Source organism: Vespula pensylvanica, chromosome 12 (assembly GCF_014466175.1).
Source record: "Vespula pensylvanica isolate Volc-1 chromosome 12, ASM1446617v1, whole genome shotgun sequence".
Lineage (NCBI taxonomy): Eukaryota > Metazoa > Arthropoda > Insecta > Hymenoptera > Vespidae > Vespula > Vespula pensylvanica.
The window spans coordinates 4,887,902-4,908,494 of NC_057696.1; the positions used below are offsets into that span (position 1 = coordinate 4,887,902).

Genomic DNA, 20,593 nt, shown 5'->3' on the forward strand with positions numbered 1-20,593 from the left:
AGTAAAAAAAATGACGATCTCTTCGATGATCTATTTTCTCCTCGAGGAGAAAGCTTCGTCTCGCGTCGAATGGTTTAAAACTCGATCGATCGGTCGATCGAACGAACGATCGTTTCGCTAATCCCTTTCCTCCCGTATACATCGCGTCACATTTTAAAATCACATTACTCTCCTCCTCGGCGAGGTTGATATTGGTCTAAGGATTAGTTTTCTTGGTTTGGCCGCTATTCGACAGATGCTTCCAGAGACCCGTGATTAATGGCACGTCTCTGAAGCTGTCAGCCGCAGGCTATGTCTGCTACGAGCACATTAGATCGACGGATCTGGATTCTCCCCAAGCGTTTTGCATCTTGAATCCCGTCGATGGCCTCGGTACTACGTGATGAGACGGCGTGGACGCGCTCGTCGTGTGTCTCAGCGTAGTCATGGGAATACTGTTGGCCGAATTCTTTTGCGATCTCTTGCTATCCGAACTCGATTCTTCCTCGAAGCTCACCTGCGAAACGTCCTTTGATATCATTAGGAAGAAAGGTGTTTTTTGTTTTTTTTTTGTTTGTTTTTGTTTTTGTTTTTGTTTTCTTTCTCTTACGACCAAAACCCGCGCCCACGGGCCTACGTAGATATCGGTAATTATCCGTAAAGACGATATATCTGTTCAATAGCAAAGAGAGTTTAGCCCTCTTTGCGTTTATCGATTATCTCTAATTAATTATTCAAATATTAATTTCCACGCGTTCGACAACGTTTCAATAATAACGAGGATTAACAATGCCCTCTGTTATCTAATTTGCAACGAGTTCGAAAATAAGATTATTTAACGCAACGAGATTAAACGTGAATCGATTTTCTGACAAAAATATCAAAGGAATAAAAATAACTTTACCCTGGGGATGTCGCGGAATTGATGTATACGAGGCAGCCGACTATGTGCACACACGTATTTATATAAATATATATGATATGTATATGCATATGTATTCGTTCGTACCGCACGCGTTTGCATACGAACGCGCGTGAAAAGCTCGTCGATTGGTTCAACGATTCGAGGATTCGATCAAAGAGATTCAAAAGCGGGTACGCTCACCCATGAATTCCCCGTCGGCTTAGGATCGTTCGAGAGATCGATTAAAAGGTTCTTTTGACCTTCGTTGACGGCGTGACGTTGTTGACCGTTCTGCTTGTTTTGTTGAATCATCTTCGCCGACTGGTTCTTCGTCTCGCTGCAATTCTTTTTCTCATTCGTTTCTGCAAACCGAACGAAGAAGGATGCGTTTTAATTAATAAGAAAAAATGAGTTTTTTTCGGGGAGGAAACGACGCGTCGTTTGTATCGCCGCGGCGTAACTTCCGTTAGTCGATTTATCATCCAGCGAGTAGCGTTATATCGTCTTTAAGTAATAACGGCGAATTCTGATTACGTGGTACTTGTTATAGCTTCGTAGTTGCCCGCTGTACTAACTGCATCGTCATTAATTATCGATGCTGCACCGATTTATTTACCATACAACGGAGAGAACTCGAACGCACGTGCACGTTTCTCTGTATTCGCGTGTACATCATCATCATCCATACATACGCCTGCGTCTACATCGTGCGTGTGCAGTACGTGCACGTACGTAGATGCGTTCGAAGAGGAGATTTAAAAATGCCCCGGGCATTGCAACTGTATCGACGATAGTACTCAACGCGAGTTAACATGATATTTCCCACGTTAAATATGATTATACGGTCGACGTGCACACACCAAATATTACGTTACCCTGTTTTCCAGCGTTCCTCTCTCTCTCTCTCTCTCTCTCCCTTCTATTTTCTCCATTTTCTTTTTTACTCTTCTCTATTTTCGTTTACTTTCCCTTTTTGTTTTTTTTCATCGCCGAAAAATATGCAAATTTGACAATACGTTCGTTAAGAGAATTACGTAATTAACGAGCTTCTATCTGTTCGATCACGAAACGTCGATTACTCGTTCGAAGGATTTTTAGGATTTTTGCTGCGTTTCTTTCACTCGAATAAATCCCATATGAAATCCCGCGCTGCATCGATCTTTTTCTAGACCAAACCGGATACACCGAGCGACTACTACTCGATTATATATATATATATATATATATATATTTATCTGTCCGTATATAACTCGAGTTTATAGCCAAGAGAAATCTAATTACCAACCGTTTTTCTCATCCGTCAACGTAGACCCTTTATCTTGAGCATGATGAATCCTCGGATCAGCCTGTGACAATTGCCAGGCCTCGTAAGCGGTATTGAATGCCTGGGCCACCGTCAATGTCACCGTCTGTGCCATTTTTCTTTTTGGACAAAGAAACGCGTGACATTCCATCGTCTCGTTCAGATTCGTTGCGATGAACGCAAACACGTGATCGTGGGTCGCGTCGGCCGAGCAATAGGAGATCCTGCCAAAAAGAATATTTTATTGCTTCGTTATAAATACGTCACGGTATCAGCGAAAATTTAAGTACAAAGGGGAAGAAGGACGATATGTAAGATAAAAAAAGGAAAATCTCATCGTCATTGAGAGACGTATCGCGTTACCGTAATCGCGTATCAGTGGCAGCTAGTATCGGTCTATACCATAGGGATTTGCATTGAGCATCGTTAGGGCAAATTTCCTAGACCATATCCGGATAGACTCTGCTCCGAATATAATCTTCCAATTATTCTGCAGGAGAGAGTATGGCGATTACAATTCCAGAATCTGCGATGGTTGTATATTTCGTCAGAGAGACGGAACACATTGCTATCGGATTTCGGACTTGGCGTTTTTATTCTTTACGAAATAACGGCGCTCTCTCTCTCTCTCTCTCTCTCTCTCTCTCTATCCATCTATCCTTTTTCCTCGTTCCTTCTCGATTCATTTATTGTCGCAGCGACGAGGACAAAAGAGAGAGAGAGAGAGAGAGAGAGAGAGGAAAGGGAAAAAGGAAGAAATTCATCTCCGAGATCCGATTTGAAAAAAGGCTGATTCGTTTCAAGAGATCGATGCTGGGGAAAACAAATAAGGAATCAAGTTGAACTTGACGGACGTAGAAAGAAGGAGATGAAAAATGAAAGAGATACTTTGCGATAGCTGGCAAGATAAAATTGTCTCGGAGATATAAACATCTATGACGTAAATTAACGATGAGATTGATTAATAGAGTCATATGCACATATATATATATATATACCTGTATATCGATACTTGAAGCTGATCTTCCTCCGTGGCCAAATCCGTCATTCTGATACCTCTCAAGCTCACAGCCAAAGACACCCTCTGTAACTTTTTACCGCTCGCCTTTGCCTGGTACGTAAAGAGAGAAAAAAAAGAAATGGATCGTTCAGAGTTCCACGATATTTTATTTCTGATGCAACGGGAATCCATTGTATCACAAAAATCTGTATAAATAAGACGTTTCGTATATTCGACGTTTAATGCTAATGGCATTTTTAAAGAAATAGCTTTTAAGAAACGGAACGTCACGAAGTGGAAAACGTTTCGCGTTTCAACCGAGACGATTGGTCGTAGCCATTAAACGAAAGAAAGAACGCACCGTCTCGGTGAAATTAATTTCTTCGACCGATTCCTTCTATTTTTGTCTGTTTTTGTAAAAGATGCGTAACGAAGACAAATACAATTCCTCGTTAAAATTCTTAATAATTATATCCAACGATATACATATTTTATGTTCACGGAGTCAAGATCGAGTTATATCTCGCGAACGCTTCGGCAACTCGGGATAGTTTATTTGAAATCCACTTAACGAGTTTCTCTCTGGGCAAAATTCGATGTAATGGTTAATACCCGATAATACCGATAGCTAACTAATCCTTCCAATTGCATTATTTTACCGTGGCAAGCCTCGCACGCGGCAGCAGCGTGAGATAAACTCGGCAAACTTCCTGATAAGCATAACTTCGAGATAGAAATTTGCATGGCTTGGTGAAACGATACGATTACGGTGGTGTGTATCGGCAAATCCTAAACTCTGTTAGTCGTTCTCCTCTCTGCTAACGCTACTGGCTTATCAATGCAACTGAATTAACTGAAATCCGAGAAACAGCAGCGTTACGACGTTGCTTTCGTATCAACGTTGTTTTCCTGCTCGTTATCGTTTTTAGTTTTCGAACGATAAAAGGATGGAATGGAAATAACTGTTTCGAGGAATGTACTCTACATTTTCGGGGCAATACCTTCCACTCACCGGATAATGTTTCTCGTTCTTTCGTTTCCTCTTTCTACCCTTTTATCGTGATAAACCAATGGAATTGTAAGCTCCCGTTATCGGACCGTTTCTTACCGAGTCGTGTTTTCCTGCTAAACGAACGAAAATCCTTCTCTCTTGACAAAGATCTACCCTTTGCTCTTCTGCCGTTCTTAAAAGAGAGACGGAGAGAGACAGAGAGATCTCTTTCACGTTGAACGACAAAATTGGATAGTATCTTTCCTTCCCTCGCTTTCCTTCCCTTTTCTCTTTCTCTCTTTATCGATTAGGATCCCGGTCGAAGATATCATCTCTCCGAGAACGACAGGATCGTTCGAAAAGAAATACGAAGGCTCCCTCCCCCATCGAAGTGGAAAACGAGGATACAATTGAATAATATGCGGATAAAATTGGGGAAAATACGTACGTCGAGAAAGTACGACGTAAAGAAATTTGTCAGATCGGCTGATAGTTATTGACTTTGACAACTCGAAACTTCGTACACCTATCGAATAAGTTCGTAGGAATTCTCTTTCCATCTATTACACGCACGAACAACTAGACTTAACGTTTCTTCTATACAATAACGAGAGGTCGACCCCTACCATTACTATCCATCCGTCCGTCTATTTTTTAATTACAGCCTATAATCCTCGACGAGCGGCGGGGAATTTGCGCTTACTCGAGCGTACCCCCACCCTTTGAGAAGGATATTTATACGAGCAGAGAACACGGGGTAAAGCTGGATTTTCAACGGCGAGTCGTTTCTCCGTGTGTGGGTTGTGTGCATATATATATATATACACACACACGCGCGCGCGCGTAAAATACACGTAGGTGGCTTTTTTTCATCTTTGGTCCGACGTTCGTTATGAGATAAATTAAAGTCTTCGTTCCATTGTTTCAGACCGTTCTACATTTTCCTAGAAAGGAAATTAAACTTTCTTTTCTTTTCGTTTGTTTTTAAGCGCAACCGTAAAGAGTATCTCACGTTCTCGACATTGTTTCTAGCCTTTAACGAGCATTATTCTATGTATGAAGTTATGTAAGCAAGCGTCAGCAGTATCGTCGCCGGTAGTCCGCAGCTTGAGGTAAATTACGAGGATGATCGTAAATCACTTTGCGCGAGATCGATGACGGTGTTCCTAGAGCGAGAGAAGGAGAGAAAATGTCTAATGAATCGTAATGAATTATCGTGCCGAAAGTGCAACGCTCTCCTGCCAGAACTACAAGACAAATTGCTTTGATCGTTAGTGTGCAAGATTAAGAGTAAATGAGAGAGGAGAGGGGAGACGGATGGAGAGTAGTACTCGACCAGCGATGTCCTTTAATTAAAATTGCAAGATGCTTCGAGTCCGATGCTACGTAGTTTGAATCGAACGATCGATGAATCAGTCGAGGTAGATGTATATACGTACACGTTGTAAGTATGCGAGCGGTGTATACGGTGAAACGTACCATGGTAATGACCGTCTTTATGGCCTCAGCGGTGGCCTCCTCGCTCGATGGCGTCTCGACGAGGGTGCTGCCCAAATATTTGAGGGTGAACCTGGCCTCCGATGCATCCTCGGATTCCTCGTGCGTCGAGGCTGCTGTGCCGCCACTCTCCACGCATTCGCGACTGTTCGCCAGGGCCCATTCCTCGCATAGTTCTGAAAGTTTCAGTTCATTTTCCATTTTACCAAAGCATTCCTGACCTCTGTACTTTTCTACGGTTAACCCTTTTGCCCCTTTGAGTCAAAATATCTACGAGCTGCCCTTTATTAATCTCCTGCGCGCGTCGATCCGAACTGTTGTAAACAGGGAAGGGGATGAAGATAAGTACGGATCCTCTTTCTCCTTCGTTTTCTTTACCGAACACGCACGCGCTTTTCGATAACGTCGACTTCCTCGACTTTCCCTCTAGAACAGACTTTTTCTCTAACGTCGGATTTAAAGTCTTCTTTCGTACGCGACGAACTACGATCCTATCGGAAACTTTATATCGCGTTTCTTCGAGGCACTACGTATCCTTCTCCTTTCGGAGTTATCGGTTACCCTCGCTGGTATCGATAAACAACGTCATGCTTCTTGACGACCGAGAAAGCCAAAGAAACTTTTTCGTTTACTTTTTTGTTCTTGTTTTTCTTTTAAACGAGACACAAAAGAAGAATGAGAGGAAGAGAGAAGAAACGTCAGTATCGTTATCGCACATTCAACGAAGCCACGTTATTTTCACGTCTCGTGCATAGAATTCGCTTTGCATTCGCGTCCTTTTTTCTCCGAGCAAAAGAGACTCGACTTTTCTTCCCTTTTCTCTTTTTCAGTCGAGTAATTGCGCGTCGTCTAATTTTCTTTTTACCTTTCAGCATATACCAAAACGCTCCAATTAAGTTCGTCTCACCTTTCGCTCGAGTAATCGTGGTCCAATTATATGGCGAGCAGTCGGACGGGCAGCCTTCGGATATCGACCGACGGTTTGTCGCCGTTTGAAATATTTTCTTTACGGTCAATTTTTATTAAAACGACGAGATGGAACGAGACGCGCGAGTCGAGCGCGGGCGGATTCGAAATTGATCGAACGTGGGACGTCATCGTTGGTACGAGCGGCTCGCAACGGAAAGGACCATTTGTAACGATTTGTCAACGAGCACTTCCTGCTCTCTTCTACGTCACGATCTATCAATCTTTTCCGAAAAACCAACGGACCTCGCCGATGACGATGTTTTTTTATGTCCGAAAATTTCACGTGCGCCTCCCTCTGCCTATCTACCTATCTCCCACCCTCCCACTCTTTCTCCCCAAAATTCACCAAATTTTCATACGTCCATGAATTTTCCCATGATCCTTTGCTTTATTTTTTTGTTGCTTCATTTATTTCGACGATATCCCTCAATGTCAGTTTATATCCGTTTATATGGCAAAGTCGTACATTTTCGCGTCTACCAACGAAAATATATTCCGAAACGCGTGCCATAGCTATTCGTCCTAGGAGTAAACGGTCCGCTTGGGAAATACCATCAAGGATATAAACGACGATGGACCGACCGTGGAATCCCTCTAGAGCAACGTAAGGAGTAAGAAAAAGTACAAGAACGAATTTTTCTGTCTCTCTCTCCCCCTCCCTCTATCTATCTATCTATCTATCTATCTCTCTCTCTCCGTCTGTTTTTAATCAAAGTCGTAATTTAATTTAGAAAGATTTTAACTGTTCTATGCTGAACGTTTAGCTCTCTATTGATTCCTCATAAATATTCCGTTTGAATCATTCCGCTCTACGAGCTTCAAATTCAAAATGGAATCGCGTTTCCAAGCAACGAGTTAAAGAGAGCGAGTGAAAAGAGAAAGAAAGGAAAGACAAGGAGGGTTCGAAAAAAAAAAAAAAAATAAATCGAGTCCTATCGATCTCACGAAGAAGAAAATAAAAAGAGATCCATCAAAATCACATGCTAATCCCCCCATCAATCGCAGGAATATTGATAAGTTACTTATTCAAGAAAAATATGTTCCTGACGGAGCATTTGTTTTCCTCGACCGAAATCTCCTTCGATCTCATTCGTGCGAAATAAATCGGTGATTTTCTCGTTAAGTACGCGGAGCACGAGCTCCGTAGAATAATGTCCAATAAAACTCGAGCCGGAGCCTCCTCCATCGACGGATATAAAAATTCTGCAAACTTCCTCGTAAGACATTCGCTCGATTTCCGATGGAATAAATCAGAGCCTTCGTTCTATCCCAAGAAAATGAATAAGGAAGAGAAGGAGAGAGAGAAGAAAGTTTCTTACACAGCCCGAAGGTGCTCGAAGAGTACACACGAAAGCACTGCTAAAGCTCACGACTAGTGCTTTCCCTAACCCGTTCTCTACTCTTCTCGAGCAGACTCGCACAAGAAGTAGCAGCAGCAGCAGCATCAGCAGTAATTACGACGGTAAGCGACGCTGCGTGACAAAAAAAATTAGCAATGCCGGAAATTAAAGCGTACTGTACTCTCTCTCCCTCTTTTTCTACTTTAAAATCGTGAGCACTTAACTCGTACTACTCGCAATGCGCACTCGGAATTTATCGTTCCGTTGAGATCCTAGTCGAATATACTAATTAAATATAGTTACGAAAAAATGAATAAAAAAATAGAGAGAAAGAGAACGGATTGAAGAATATTGAGTTAGTCGGAAGGAATTACGATGCATTCCATAAAATCTTATCGCAAAGATTTCCCTCCTTTCGAGGACTCAACAAATAGCCCGGAGCATTCGACACGATGTCGCGCAGGAATATTCGCTCAACATAAATCCTGCAAATCCTCCCCCGATTCGAGGGGCTATTCAAGGAATCCGAAGCTCGTCCCGAGTTTATTCCTCGTGTAAGCTCGAGCGCTCGCGAATAATCAAATCGAAGGCGGAAATAAAAAAGAAGGTCGTTTCAAGTTGGAAGAATTTTCATTGGAACGAGGAGAAGAAGAAAAGCCGCGGGAGACTCTTGAAATTCAGTGACTTTCGAGGGCTCGAACGAAGTAGAGAGAGAGAGAGAGAGAAAGAGAGAGAGGGAGAGAAGCTGGATCGAAAGAGAACCACGAAATCGAGTTAGGTGAAAAATGGCGAATCACGATTCTCCGTTAGCTCGACCGACGAGTGGCGAACCGCAAATTAAATCTTCGTTGGTGCCTTTTACCGCAGCCTTCATGAACGCTCGCTCGCTGCGCACACCACCGATTTTATTTTCTTTCTTTTTCTTCTCCACCAGCTCCAAGGATCTCTCCCTCTTTCTCTCCCTTCTTACCGAACCTATACTTTAGTTCGACAGAGAAATCTCGATTCTCTCTCGGTATTTTTCTCAGAAAAAATTGCTGGTTCGTGAGCGAGAAAGATATTTTAAAAGGCGAATCTTTATTCGGTACCACGCGTGAACGCAATTCCCAATGCACTCCGTTCAAAATATTACTTAGAAATTCTTCAATACCCTTGAAATTATCGAAAGAATAATAACAAACGTTTTTTCATAGTTCAAATCAAAAAATTCTCTTGTACATTCGCTCTTCACGTCGATTAACAAACTTTATGCAAATATTTGTTATCGTTGGCTTATCGTCCCTGAACGTAGGCAACGTTCCATACACCGCCGTCGGTAACATTTTACGCAAGCGTGATCTATTAAAGTCACATCTTTGTAAGGTCTTTTATTTATATCATTACGCATGTACGAATAACATTGCTTATCGGTAGAGATTTAAAACAATCCCTGTTAATAGATGGCGTTCGCGAACCATATTATCGACATTGTGCAAAGTGTTGCCTATCTCCGGGCGCAATAAAACGAACACGTTATTAAATAGTTACGAAAAATCGATAAATAAGCGTTACGACGTAGACCAGGTAATAGAGAGAATAGATAAAAATAATTATGACGAAGAAATAAATACTCGTCCAATGAAAACGATTATCGATAGCCACGATTAATCCGGAATCCGGACATTCGGTTTACGGTAGAACAATCTTTGGGTTGTTGCCAAAATAGTGTGGAACAATTCGTGCCGCAAAAGGGATAACAGCAGATCGGTTTCAGGTAGAACGTTCGTTCTTCATCGATCCACGCCCGAATTCCCAATGCTTCGGTCCATATAACAACGCCATAACGCATATTGTGTATCGTTGATATCCCGCTTCGGGTGGGTGTACGCCCGTCAAACGTTCGCGATCGATCGTTCTTAATTAGCTCGTCCGCTGCACGAGTTACTAATTTACAAACAAAGCTAATCACGGTATCGAACGACTTGTTGATCCTTAAACGTTGGCGTTTAATTCGATCAACGAAAAGTTTACGAGTGACGTGGGGCGAAAAATCCAAAAGGTAAGAAACAAAAAAAAGAAAAAGGAAAAAAAAACAGAAAGAAAAGGCGAATTGCATCGGGAATATATAAATGAAAGCGTTGACGTTTCCTTCTCTCCCTCGTACACAATATTCTGGTCGCCATCTATCGTAACGTTTCTATCCGAAGAAAGAGAAAGAGAGATTCCTATAAAAGATATTTATCTAACAATAGAAACGATACGGCGATATTGCTGCATACACTTTTATCGTCTCTTCCTTCGAGTCCACGATACATTTCCTATCTTTTCTTGCTCGCTATTGATTATTCTTTTCAAAGGAAAACGGTTTTGCATATATTGAGAAAATTCTCTTTAGATATCCGTTTTATTTCCTTCGCTCCAGTTTCTCTTCTCTCTCGAAATCCTTCCTTCTCTACGTTTAAAAGCAGTCGTTGAAATCAGTCCAGAACTATTTATCCTTTTGCCCATTCTCATTCCCCGTCATCCATTCGCCGTCATTCGCCGTAGTCGTTGGGAACAACCATCGTGGGAATAGGTATATAGCAGACTGGTAATTCGTATATAAACGGGCGAACGCGCAAACAATAGCACCGTAGTGCAATCGGTAGAATTGATTCGTGGAAATTGCCTTCGAGTTAGGCCCTACCAAATCGTGGCTCGCTTAACGCGATTGTTTATTTCTATCGCAGGTCGGCCCCTCGCCACCACACCACCCAGCCGCTAACATATTTATGGACTCCCGAGCGCGAGGCAAATGGAGGAGAAAATTTGCCGGAGGGTTCGCTCTGGAAAGAGGAAGAAAAATATCTAAGAAACGAGCTTCTCCTTTTTACATATTAATGTCTTTATCCGCGTTTAACGAATAATCGTTTTATCTTTGCTCGGACGCGTAAAAGAGTAGATCTCTCGAGATACGCGATTCGCTCGAGGGGTTAGAAACCGATTTGGATGGATTTCGGGAGACGTTTCGAATACTTTTGTGACAGGATACGGAAGTAAGGTACGAGCAAGGACTGGTGCATGTCCCCGAAGGTTTCACATTCCGAAAATGGAAGGAAGAAAAGGACGAGACATCGGATCTTCTAGAGCACCACTCGAGAAAACTGTCGAGCCCTCTGGGACTTGCAAATTCTTCTGCCGCAAATCCCTTACCCTACCTTCATCCACTTCCACTCCTCTACGCCTTCTTCTACTCGTTTCTTTTCGCAGATACGTAACCGACGAAATTTCGAAACGCCCAGAAGAAAAATACTTTTCTACTTTCTCATTCGATTTCGAAAGGGACGTACGAGAACGTCGATGGTTTCGCGACGAGTCTAGTCGTACTGGCATAACTATCGTGCTACCTCGAAAGGGTTCGCTATCCAGCGCGTTAAATTCGCGAGCGTGATATAAAGACGCTCGAGCTCACGATCCGTACACAAGACCAACACATTTTCCGTCTGTCGTAAAATATTCATGGGTTTTCCCACCTCGTAACCTTAAGCTCGTTTCGCGTACATCCGGATCCAATCTAGTAGCTATATACTATATCCCTTTTCACTAGTTATTTATACCTTCGCTAGTTATTTATACCTATATTACCACTGCAAAATTCATCCATTTTCGTCGTTTCCTATCTTCTTTCCTCGATACAGAGGTACTCGATGTATCGAATAACGAATGAAATTACGGACGAAACTTTTTTCCTCGAAGCAAGAGAAAGGAAGAGGAATGAAGTTTTTCGAAAGAAACCTTTGATTAAAAAGTTTTTACCATCTGCCGGTCTATGTATATGGGACGACGATATCGCACAAGAAAAGCTACGTATTTCGAGACTACGAACGAGAACTTTCCTTCCCGTCCTGATTCTCATTGTCTTCGCGATACCTTAATCTCCACCAGGTCTTTCCTTTCTGCTTCTGTTTTACGAGGTTATTATGCAAAGAAGAATAGCGGACGGTTAGTTGGCTCTTGCGAGGGCTGGAACAAAAGCCAAGAACGACTGCGAAACCGATGCGCAGGGCAGCTCGTGACCACCCTCTTTCTCTCTTTCTCTCGCATCGGAGAAAGAGGAAAAAGAAACACACCGTACAAAACTTTTTAAACTCCCGTTAGTGAGCCGACTAATTGCATTCATACTGTCGAGAAAAAAAGAGGGACGCTTTTCGGCGAATAATTAAAAAATCCTGGCCTCGTCCGCGAGCTCGTTTCTAACGGAGAGAAAGAGAAAGAGAGAGAGAGAGAGAGAGAGAGAGGTTCTCGCGAGTTTCTCTTCTTTTCGTTCCAATGAAAATAAAAACGAAACAAAAAAAAAAGGATAGGAAAAGAAAGAGAAAGGAGAAAAAATTATTTTCCAGTAGTCTCGTTTCATTATCACATTATTTCCATTGGAGAGGAGCCCGAGAGAGCACGTCGATTATTTTCTGTTCCTATCAAGGAGGATAAAGAAGAAGAATCGAGAAAGGGGTGAGAGGATCGTCTGGAAGGATACAAAGCAATTTCTTTTTCCCTTCTCTCGCGAGAACCTAGAGAACTCTCCTCTCTCCCTATCTTCAGTCAATTTTTCTTTTTTTCCCTCTCTAGAACATCACCTTCGATCTTGCTCTTCCTCATCGTCCAAGAAATTGTATCAATCTTTCTAGTACTTCAAGGAGGAAAGAAGGAGGAAGGAGGAAGAAAAAGAAAAAGGAGGAATCGAAGTCGAAACGCTTGCTGCGTTAACTTTGCCCTTTCTCGATCCGCGATTCATTAGAGAAATACACTCGAACTCGAAATCGAAGCCGATTTAAATGCACGAGCCATTTATCGTCCGGTCATTAATCTTTCCTCAATAAAATTGTTCGATCGTGTTATGCCATTTTTACCTTTCATATCCGAAATCTAATTGGCCGTGGAATAAAATTTAATCGTCCGATGAGTTGCGACGCAATGAAAGTCAATTAAAAGGCTACCCTCTCTCTGTGCTCTTTTACATTCCCTTTCTTCTTCTCTCCCTATCTTTCTCTACCGTACACGGATGCATTGGCGAAACAAAAAGGAAAATAAAGAGAGAGAAGTTCGATCGGAAATAGAACTCTATTTTTTCTATTCCTTATTTTTCTTTTTCAACGATTCGAAAAAGCTAGCCAGATTTGGAGATTTGGCTCGTTCTTCGTTTCTACGTTTTCTCCACCTCGAAATCCCTATTTCCTTCGAATTTCTCTCTACGTCCCACCCTCTCTCTCTCTCTCTCTCTCTCTCTCTCTCTCTTTCTCTACCTTTATCCATTTTTATTCCCTCTCTTCAACCCGAGGACCGACGTCGTTCTGTTCGAGTGTGTAAAAAGAGAAAAAACGTATGCTCTTCTGTCCGTCTGTCTATCTGTCTATCTCTCTCTCCCTCTCTTTTTCGTTTCTTCTCGAACTCGCACTTTGGCTCGTCGGAGTTAACTCCACGTCTACTCTTCGGGCAGCTTTTATCCACGATGAAAGCACGGATCGACGTGGGAGGATTCGAACGATATGCTCTCCTCTCGCGCTTTTCGGCCCTTTATTCCGACTATTACCAACAACCTTTAGGAGTCTTTTAACGTTATTTTTCAACTATCACGAATAAAGCTCGGAGAGTCAGAAGACGAAGACGACGAAGAAGAAGTAGAAAACGGCGACGACTACAAAGAAATCGTCTACACTTGGACGCTCCTCTTCTATCCACTTCAATCCGTCCTTTCTTTGTATTTCAAAGAGAAAGAGAAAAAGAGAGCGAGAGAAAAATGAATTCCGTCTCATCGGTATCGATCGTTCGTTGATACGAGCTTGAAGTACGCACGATATAAGTAGACGATAGCGGTACTCTCGAGCGAGTGGCTATGCGAAGTTGAATTTACGAGTACGTCTGAGTGCTCGAATGCGATACTCGACGATAGCGGAAACAACTTTGTCCGAGAGAATGAGTCTTCGCGGATGCTAAGAAAATACGAGCGTCTTCCCTCCTACGGAATGACCAATTGATCTCAAGCGTATCCAATTAGAGAATTCGGTGTTTGCTAATATCTTACTGTGCGATTACATCAACGCCGAAGGATCCGGAAATAGTCCCCAAGAGCACGACGACGAATTTAATCCTCCTACTCGAGCACTCGTCGTCGCGACAACGATGATTTGGGAAAATTATACGTCTACTTCGTTGAATCTCGCGACGCGTATAAGAAGCGACGTAGTATATTCGCGTAGATCCTAATGGGAATAATAAATGCTTCCGCATTCGTTCGTCTATTCTCATATCGTCATTCCAGGAACAATACGAGCAAAGATAGACGAGATTCGCTTTTGGTGACCATTGAAATTCAACCTTCACGGAGAATCTTAAAGGAGCGCTTCTTCGATAGATAAACGATAACTAGCTTGTCCGACGTCGAACACAAGCAGGAACCTCCTTAATTACATCTTAATGCCTCCTGAGAGGAAAAAGGGGGAGAGAGAAAGCGAGAGAGAGAGAGAGAGAGAGAGAGAGAGAGAGAGAGAGAGAGAGAGAGAGAGAGAGAGATAGTCTGAGAGAAGAAAGAAGAGAGGAAGCGAGACACAGCTGTGAGAAAGGAGCGATCCTTCGAGCTGTGGTCCCAGGAATTTTCCAGGACCGTTTCCCCGGTAACATCCCATGGATCTTCGATCTCGGCCTCTTGCTCCGCTTCTCTTGTTTTCTCGCTTACCCTCTCTCCTTGGTTTCTACGTCGTCTTATTATCTATGCTCGGAGCAGACGTTACTACGATTGGAGAACGAACGAGTAGATATACTGTGTGTAATTTGGACGAAACTAATCCGAGGGTAGCTCTACCATGGAAGAGGAAAGGAGAGGAAGAATAACCTGCGGCTAACCCCTTCCTTCTCTCTCTTTCTCTCACTCGATTCGTTCTCCACCCCCTCCCGCCTGCGAGCAACCGGCCCGGAAGAGAACGATGGCAAAATCCTATTACGATGAACGGATTACTTCGAAGAGGCGGTGGTCGCATCGATCTCGAGAGACGCTTATCGTTCGCGACAACCTTCTTCTCCCACTTTCTTCGGCCTTTCTCCTTTTCCCCCAACAACTTGACTTTTCACCTTACGCGAAATCGAAAAGTTCTGTTTCGCGGTCGAACGATCTATACCTAGGTATATAGATACGCGGCGGCATTCACAAAATTGCACGAGAACTTTCTTTCCCTTCTTCCTTCCTTCCTAGAAACTGCCACATTCTTTCTCTCTCTCTCTCTCTCTCTCCCCCTTTCTCTCTCCCGACAACATTTTCCATCTCTGATCACTTAAACTTCAACTTGGCTTACGGGAAACGAAAAGTTTACAACGACGTTTGTTTAAATGAAATCTTTTTCCTTCGACCGAGCCAACTTCGAGCCAGATGGATAAAGTCTGGAACGAGCGAGCTGCGATTCCATTTCTTTTCTCTCTATTTTTCCACCAGCAAAAACTAGATGCCTTCTCGTTCAATTATACTTTACACGACCGTAGCGCGAAGTAACTTTGCAATTAGTAGTCGTAGAAAGTCATTCGAGAAATACGTTGTCGTAATCGACCTACTACACCATGGACTTCTACTACCTTCATTGTTAATCAAGAGAACACAATGAGGATTAATAATTTTCCAGAAACTTTGGAGTCTGTTAAGTCCGTTGAAAATTAATACAACGCTCTCGAGATACGCTCTAAACGATATCGCCTGAAAATCATGCAACAGCGATTACGTGTTACAAATTTATAGACGCTTTCGTTCGTATTTACACACGACGTTAAAAAGAAAGCATCCGCTAATCTTTTTTCTTTAATTCAGCTTGCACCGATCATGACGCAGAAAGCTGACGTAACGTATTTATTTTACCGCATGATCCGCGACCGAACGCACGCTTCAAGAGGCTACGACATAGCAACTATTAACGCGAACGTTATTCAACTTCTCCTACCCTCCCGTCAATCTTTATTTTTGATTTTTAATGGAAAATCTCAACGAACGAGCCGCCGTCCGTTCGCTCTTCGGTCACCTGCCATTCGATCGAACAGAAAGTTTATCGACGAAAACCTTCATATAGACGTACTGATACAGAATCGAATAAAGATATAAAATAATGAATGTTTGCAAGAAATAATCTATTTGTAGTTTGCGAGTACAAGCTTATTAGATAGAAATCCTTTCGGAAAGAAGATAACGTTATAAATCCCTTTATATATCTTTCTTTAACAAAATGGAGAATCATCTTTTTGTTTATCGCAAAAGCCGTTCGACCATGCGTGCTGTTCCGTAAAGTTTCGACCGCACTTACGATCCCCAGCTGCGGAGAGCAATGCAGTAGCGCCTTCGTTTCCCAGGACGACAGTGGAGAGGCGACGAGAGGAGAGGAGAGGAGAGGAGAGGAGAGGAGAGAGAGGAGGGTATGGACCAATCCGAGATGCTGGAGAAGCATCAACGCGATACCACCAAGAAATCTACCCCCAGCGTAGCGACTTAGAAACTCGTAAAAGCGTTTATATCGTCCTACCTATTTTCGCTTATCCTCTTATTCTAGCTCCTATCGTCCTCTTACTTCCTTTTTCCAAAGGCGAAAGCTTATTCGAGTTTAATTTTCAAATAGAACAAACGAATGCGTTCTCTTCTAGGAAACAAACTTTTTAGCTATCGTCCGGACGATGTTTTCTCTTTCACGAAATTGAATTCTTTTTGAAGGGACTCAACGGTAGAAATTATAACGTAAACGTATGGGCGAAAGTTAAAAGCTAGACTAATATTTGCGTGTCACGCGGCAAATTACAAAGTTGAGCTAAATGCGCTAGTCGATAGTTATCGTTTAATGCGACCGCACGAAAGCGCTTTATTTAGAATTATACGGACGGGCGAGCAATGTATGTAAACATCCAAAGTTTCTCGACACACGTCTACGATCGTGTTAGGTTTGAATCGTCGCGCGTGTCGATAAAAATATAAGAGGTCGAACTATAAATACGAAAGATGATGAAAAAGCGATCGAAAAGTGTCCGCGTTCGGTACGTGCACGGAATTAGTCTGTAAACGTAGTTTCGCACATTCCTTCTTATTTCGTTTTAATGATATTCGACGAACAAATTTTCTGGAATAACGTGACCGCATCAGAGAATACGTTTCGAATCACTTTAAAGGTCTCTTCCACCGTGTAATTTCGTTTCCAGCGATGTTTTAAACGCGAAGCTGCTATTAATTAACGATCGCTCGATAAGGGAAATAAAGAGGTATCAAATTCCGCTCGATTTGAGCGGAAAGCTTGTATTCGAGATTAAAAGCGAGGATTCGAGCGACACGATATCAGGACGAAATTGATTTTCCTGCTGAAAAGATTCGGGAATCAGGAACGCCTCCGCAACCGAAGAGGACAATATACGCGCGACGTTCCGAGTTCTGCGAGAAAAGTTTTACTGGAACGAAAACAGATCGAGAACGAAACGAAACGTTTAGTCGAGACGTAGCTAGTCGTTTCCTCTTCTACAGACTCGCAAAAAGAAAATTACGTTTTTTTTTATTGGACTTCGATTGAACTGACAAGTGATATATAATACTTTCGATCGATTCGTTTATCGATTGCTTTGAAGTTCGATCATGGATCGGTCATGTGCATTTATCGATTTTCTTTTAATTACTTATCTCGATATCGAGAGGAGTGCCTGGAAATGGGCAACGCTTTATATCTTATCGATAATGTAGATTGCGAGCGTTATTTATTGGTAAAGAATTTTATGCGCTCTCCGCTACTTCAACGTACAGAGTGTTGCATATCCCTAGGCGATCTGCACGATACTTTCACAAATAATTACGAACGTCGAAAAAGATTTTCGACGTGACGCAACGATAGGAAAGGAAAGATTCTTGAAAAATGTTGAATGCTCTTTCATCGTTTTATAGGGAAAAAAAAAAAAAGGAAAAGAGAATGGTTATAGAGAGATGGAAGATCTAATAACATAAAATGTACTTCCAACAGTCGGAGTCGATCGATGAAACGTTCCAAGGCATACCAAAGTAGCCCTGTCTCGCTCTAGTTTTATTCGCTTCTCGATTCTGTCGGACGGGTTCGTACAAAATGGGGCTCTCGAGTCTTTCCTTCGAAAAGAAAGAATTTTACGGATAAAATTGACTTCCCGAGGACGTAGAGTTCAAGGCGACGGCTGAAAACGTTCTGGAAAATCTCGGAGACCCCTTTTCTTCGAGACGAATGAACGCGATAACCCAACGAAGGATCGAGAGAAAAAAGAAAAAATCGAAGAGAAGAGTTTGCATTGGAAATTCAGCAAACTCGACGGCAAATCGTCGAGGAGCTAGTGGCCTGGCGATCGGCCAAGGCCCATATCCCAACTGTATCGACCTTTTACTCTCTCGAAAATAACGGTATCAGCTAATAAATGCAACCCCTTTTGCCCGTTGCCTCTCTCGATCTTTCGATATAGGTAAATCGTTGTATGCCTTGTCCCGGTTTCCTTCCACTTGCTCGATCACACGCGATACTTGGCCACGATCGGAAAGGAAAACGTTCGATCTAGGTATATAAGAACTCTATTAATGCTGTCGCTTCGTCGGAAGGTCTTTGGGGAGAAGGGGGATGAAGAAAGAAATGAAAAAAAAAAAAGAAAAGAAAAAAAGTACAAGTCCTTGATGGTATTCGATGGCGTAGGAAAAGCACGCTTTCTTAGGGAAAACATAATAAACGAGAAAAAGAACGAATCGTACATTTTGTAAACGACTTGTTTGGTATCGACGAAGGAAGGCAAAAATTCGAGGAAAAATCGTGCACGGCGATGACAATCACGAAGAGAATGCTCGTTCGAGAAATTTTGTATCGCGCGGAAGCAATTAGTCGAGGGGCAAATCGAATCTCTGTCTCTCTCTCCCTCTCTCTCTCTCTCTCTGTGTTCTCAAATCTCAACCGAGAGAGGGAATTTGAAGAGACGAAGCCACGAGGAAGCAGACGTCGGAACGAGACTGTCATTTAATTTGTATTTAAATTGAGTTCGAACTATCGTTTTGTTCTATTCCATGACTCCCTCTCTCTCTGTCTCACTCTCGCGCTCTTCTCATTTTTTGCTCCGGTTGAAACGCCCGACGACGCAAAGTATACAAAGAAAAGGGATACGTTTATGCCAATTGACTTTCAATGAGAATCGGTCCGAATTGTAGTCGATAAAAAGAGAAAGAGAAAAGAACGAAGGAACCTACGGAAGAGCGAAAAAGAAAACAAAGAAAACATAAAGCAAACGCTCGTGTTCGTTTTATTAACGACGAATCACAACTCGCCCAGACCTCTTATTGACTTTAATAAAAGTGCTTATCACGTGCGGTCCTTCTTCTTGTTTTTTCCTTCTTTGGCAATAAGTCAGAGACGCGTGGTTACAAAGGCACGTAGAGAGCGTACACACAGGGCATACGTTTTCATTATCACAGTGCTCGACTCTTGCTCGCCGTCATAAAGCAGTCACGAAAGGTTCGCGTTTTGCTTTTACGAACATAAAGAGGCCAGGGCGTACGTATTACTCGAGCACAATTAAAACACCGTCGGCCTCGATTAAATTCTCTTTCTCTTTCGGTACGCAGGGAACGTTAATTAAACGGTAATTAACGACAATGGCGATGATCGACGCGTTTACAAAGCTCGCGGTACTTACGACAAAGCATTAATAGGTCGCTCGTCTCCCTTTCTATTTTCTCGCGAGCTTTGCGAAAATTAATCGTTGCAAATGAGATTATCGATCAGACTATAAAGAAGATTTTCTTTGCGGATCGTGCGATCGATCTCGCGCGAATTCTTTCCTAAATATTTCGATATACTACGCTCGTGTAGAATCTCTAAAGGCGAAACTGCGACCTTTAATATCATTTCAGATGTGACGTCGAGCTTTACAACATTGTCCGCCAGCTTTGCTTTGCCAATCGTAGTGTTTTAAGTGGCCCGGAATGAATTCGACACTCACACGAACGTGTGCACTACTCGAGCGTGCTTACATCGTCGGAGAGTAAATTGCATTCAGAGTAAATTTCGGTATCAGTTTCGCGTTCCGCTCTTCGTTACGATACGAAATAGATAGAGATAGATAGATAGATAGATAGATAGATAGATCGATAGGGAGATACAGAGAGAGAGGAGAGACGTTTCGTTATCGTTCCACGATAAAACGACCAAATTTACGTGCGCTGTAAAACCGACTCGTCGATTCATTTTTAACGACAAGCGTATACGCACGTTTTGTTTTCATACGTCTTAACGTAAAATTATAGAGACAGAGAGAGAAAGAGAGAGAGAGAGAGAGGGAGCTATATGAATGATCACTATTTATTTGTAATGTCAATCGTAGTAAGGATCGCTGAGAAAAATAAACAAACCGTAGCTATCGTATAAGCCGTATACGATACAAAATGGTCGTGTATTTTGACTTACGCATGTCAGGATGAGCGTTAATTCCGTGAAAAGAACTTACACAGAAACGTACGCGTGTAACTATACGCGCGTATCGACAGATTAATCTTCGACCCTTTTCGAACGGAGATAAACAAGGGAAAGAGAAAGAGGAACGAGAGTAGCTCTCTACACAGAGAACGTACACATATATCGGATATCGCGATACTACA

General features: G+C 42.4%; 1 protein-coding gene across 2 annotated transcripts in view; it reads right to left on the bottom strand.

Annotated features, from left to right (window-relative positions):
- Positions 1-40: 40 nt before the first annotated feature.
- LOC122633509 (low density lipoprotein receptor adapter protein 1-like) overlaps positions 41-20,593 on the bottom strand; it is a 40,115-nt gene continuing 19,562 nt past the window's right edge. For both annotated transcript variants that reach the window (XM_043821466.1, XM_043821465.1), the window contains exons 2-6: positions 5,657-5,850; positions 3,185-3,297; positions 2,169-2,410; positions 1,085-1,245; positions 41-496 (exon numbers count right to left, since the gene is read on the bottom strand). In XM_043821466.1, the coding sequence (XP_043677401.1) occupies positions 299-496; positions 1,085-1,245; positions 2,169-2,410; positions 3,185-3,297; positions 5,657-5,850 (908 nt within the window). In that variant the 3' untranslated portion in view covers positions 41-298. The remainder of the gene's footprint in view (positions 497-1,084; positions 1,246-2,168; positions 2,411-3,184; positions 3,298-5,656; positions 5,851-20,593) is intronic.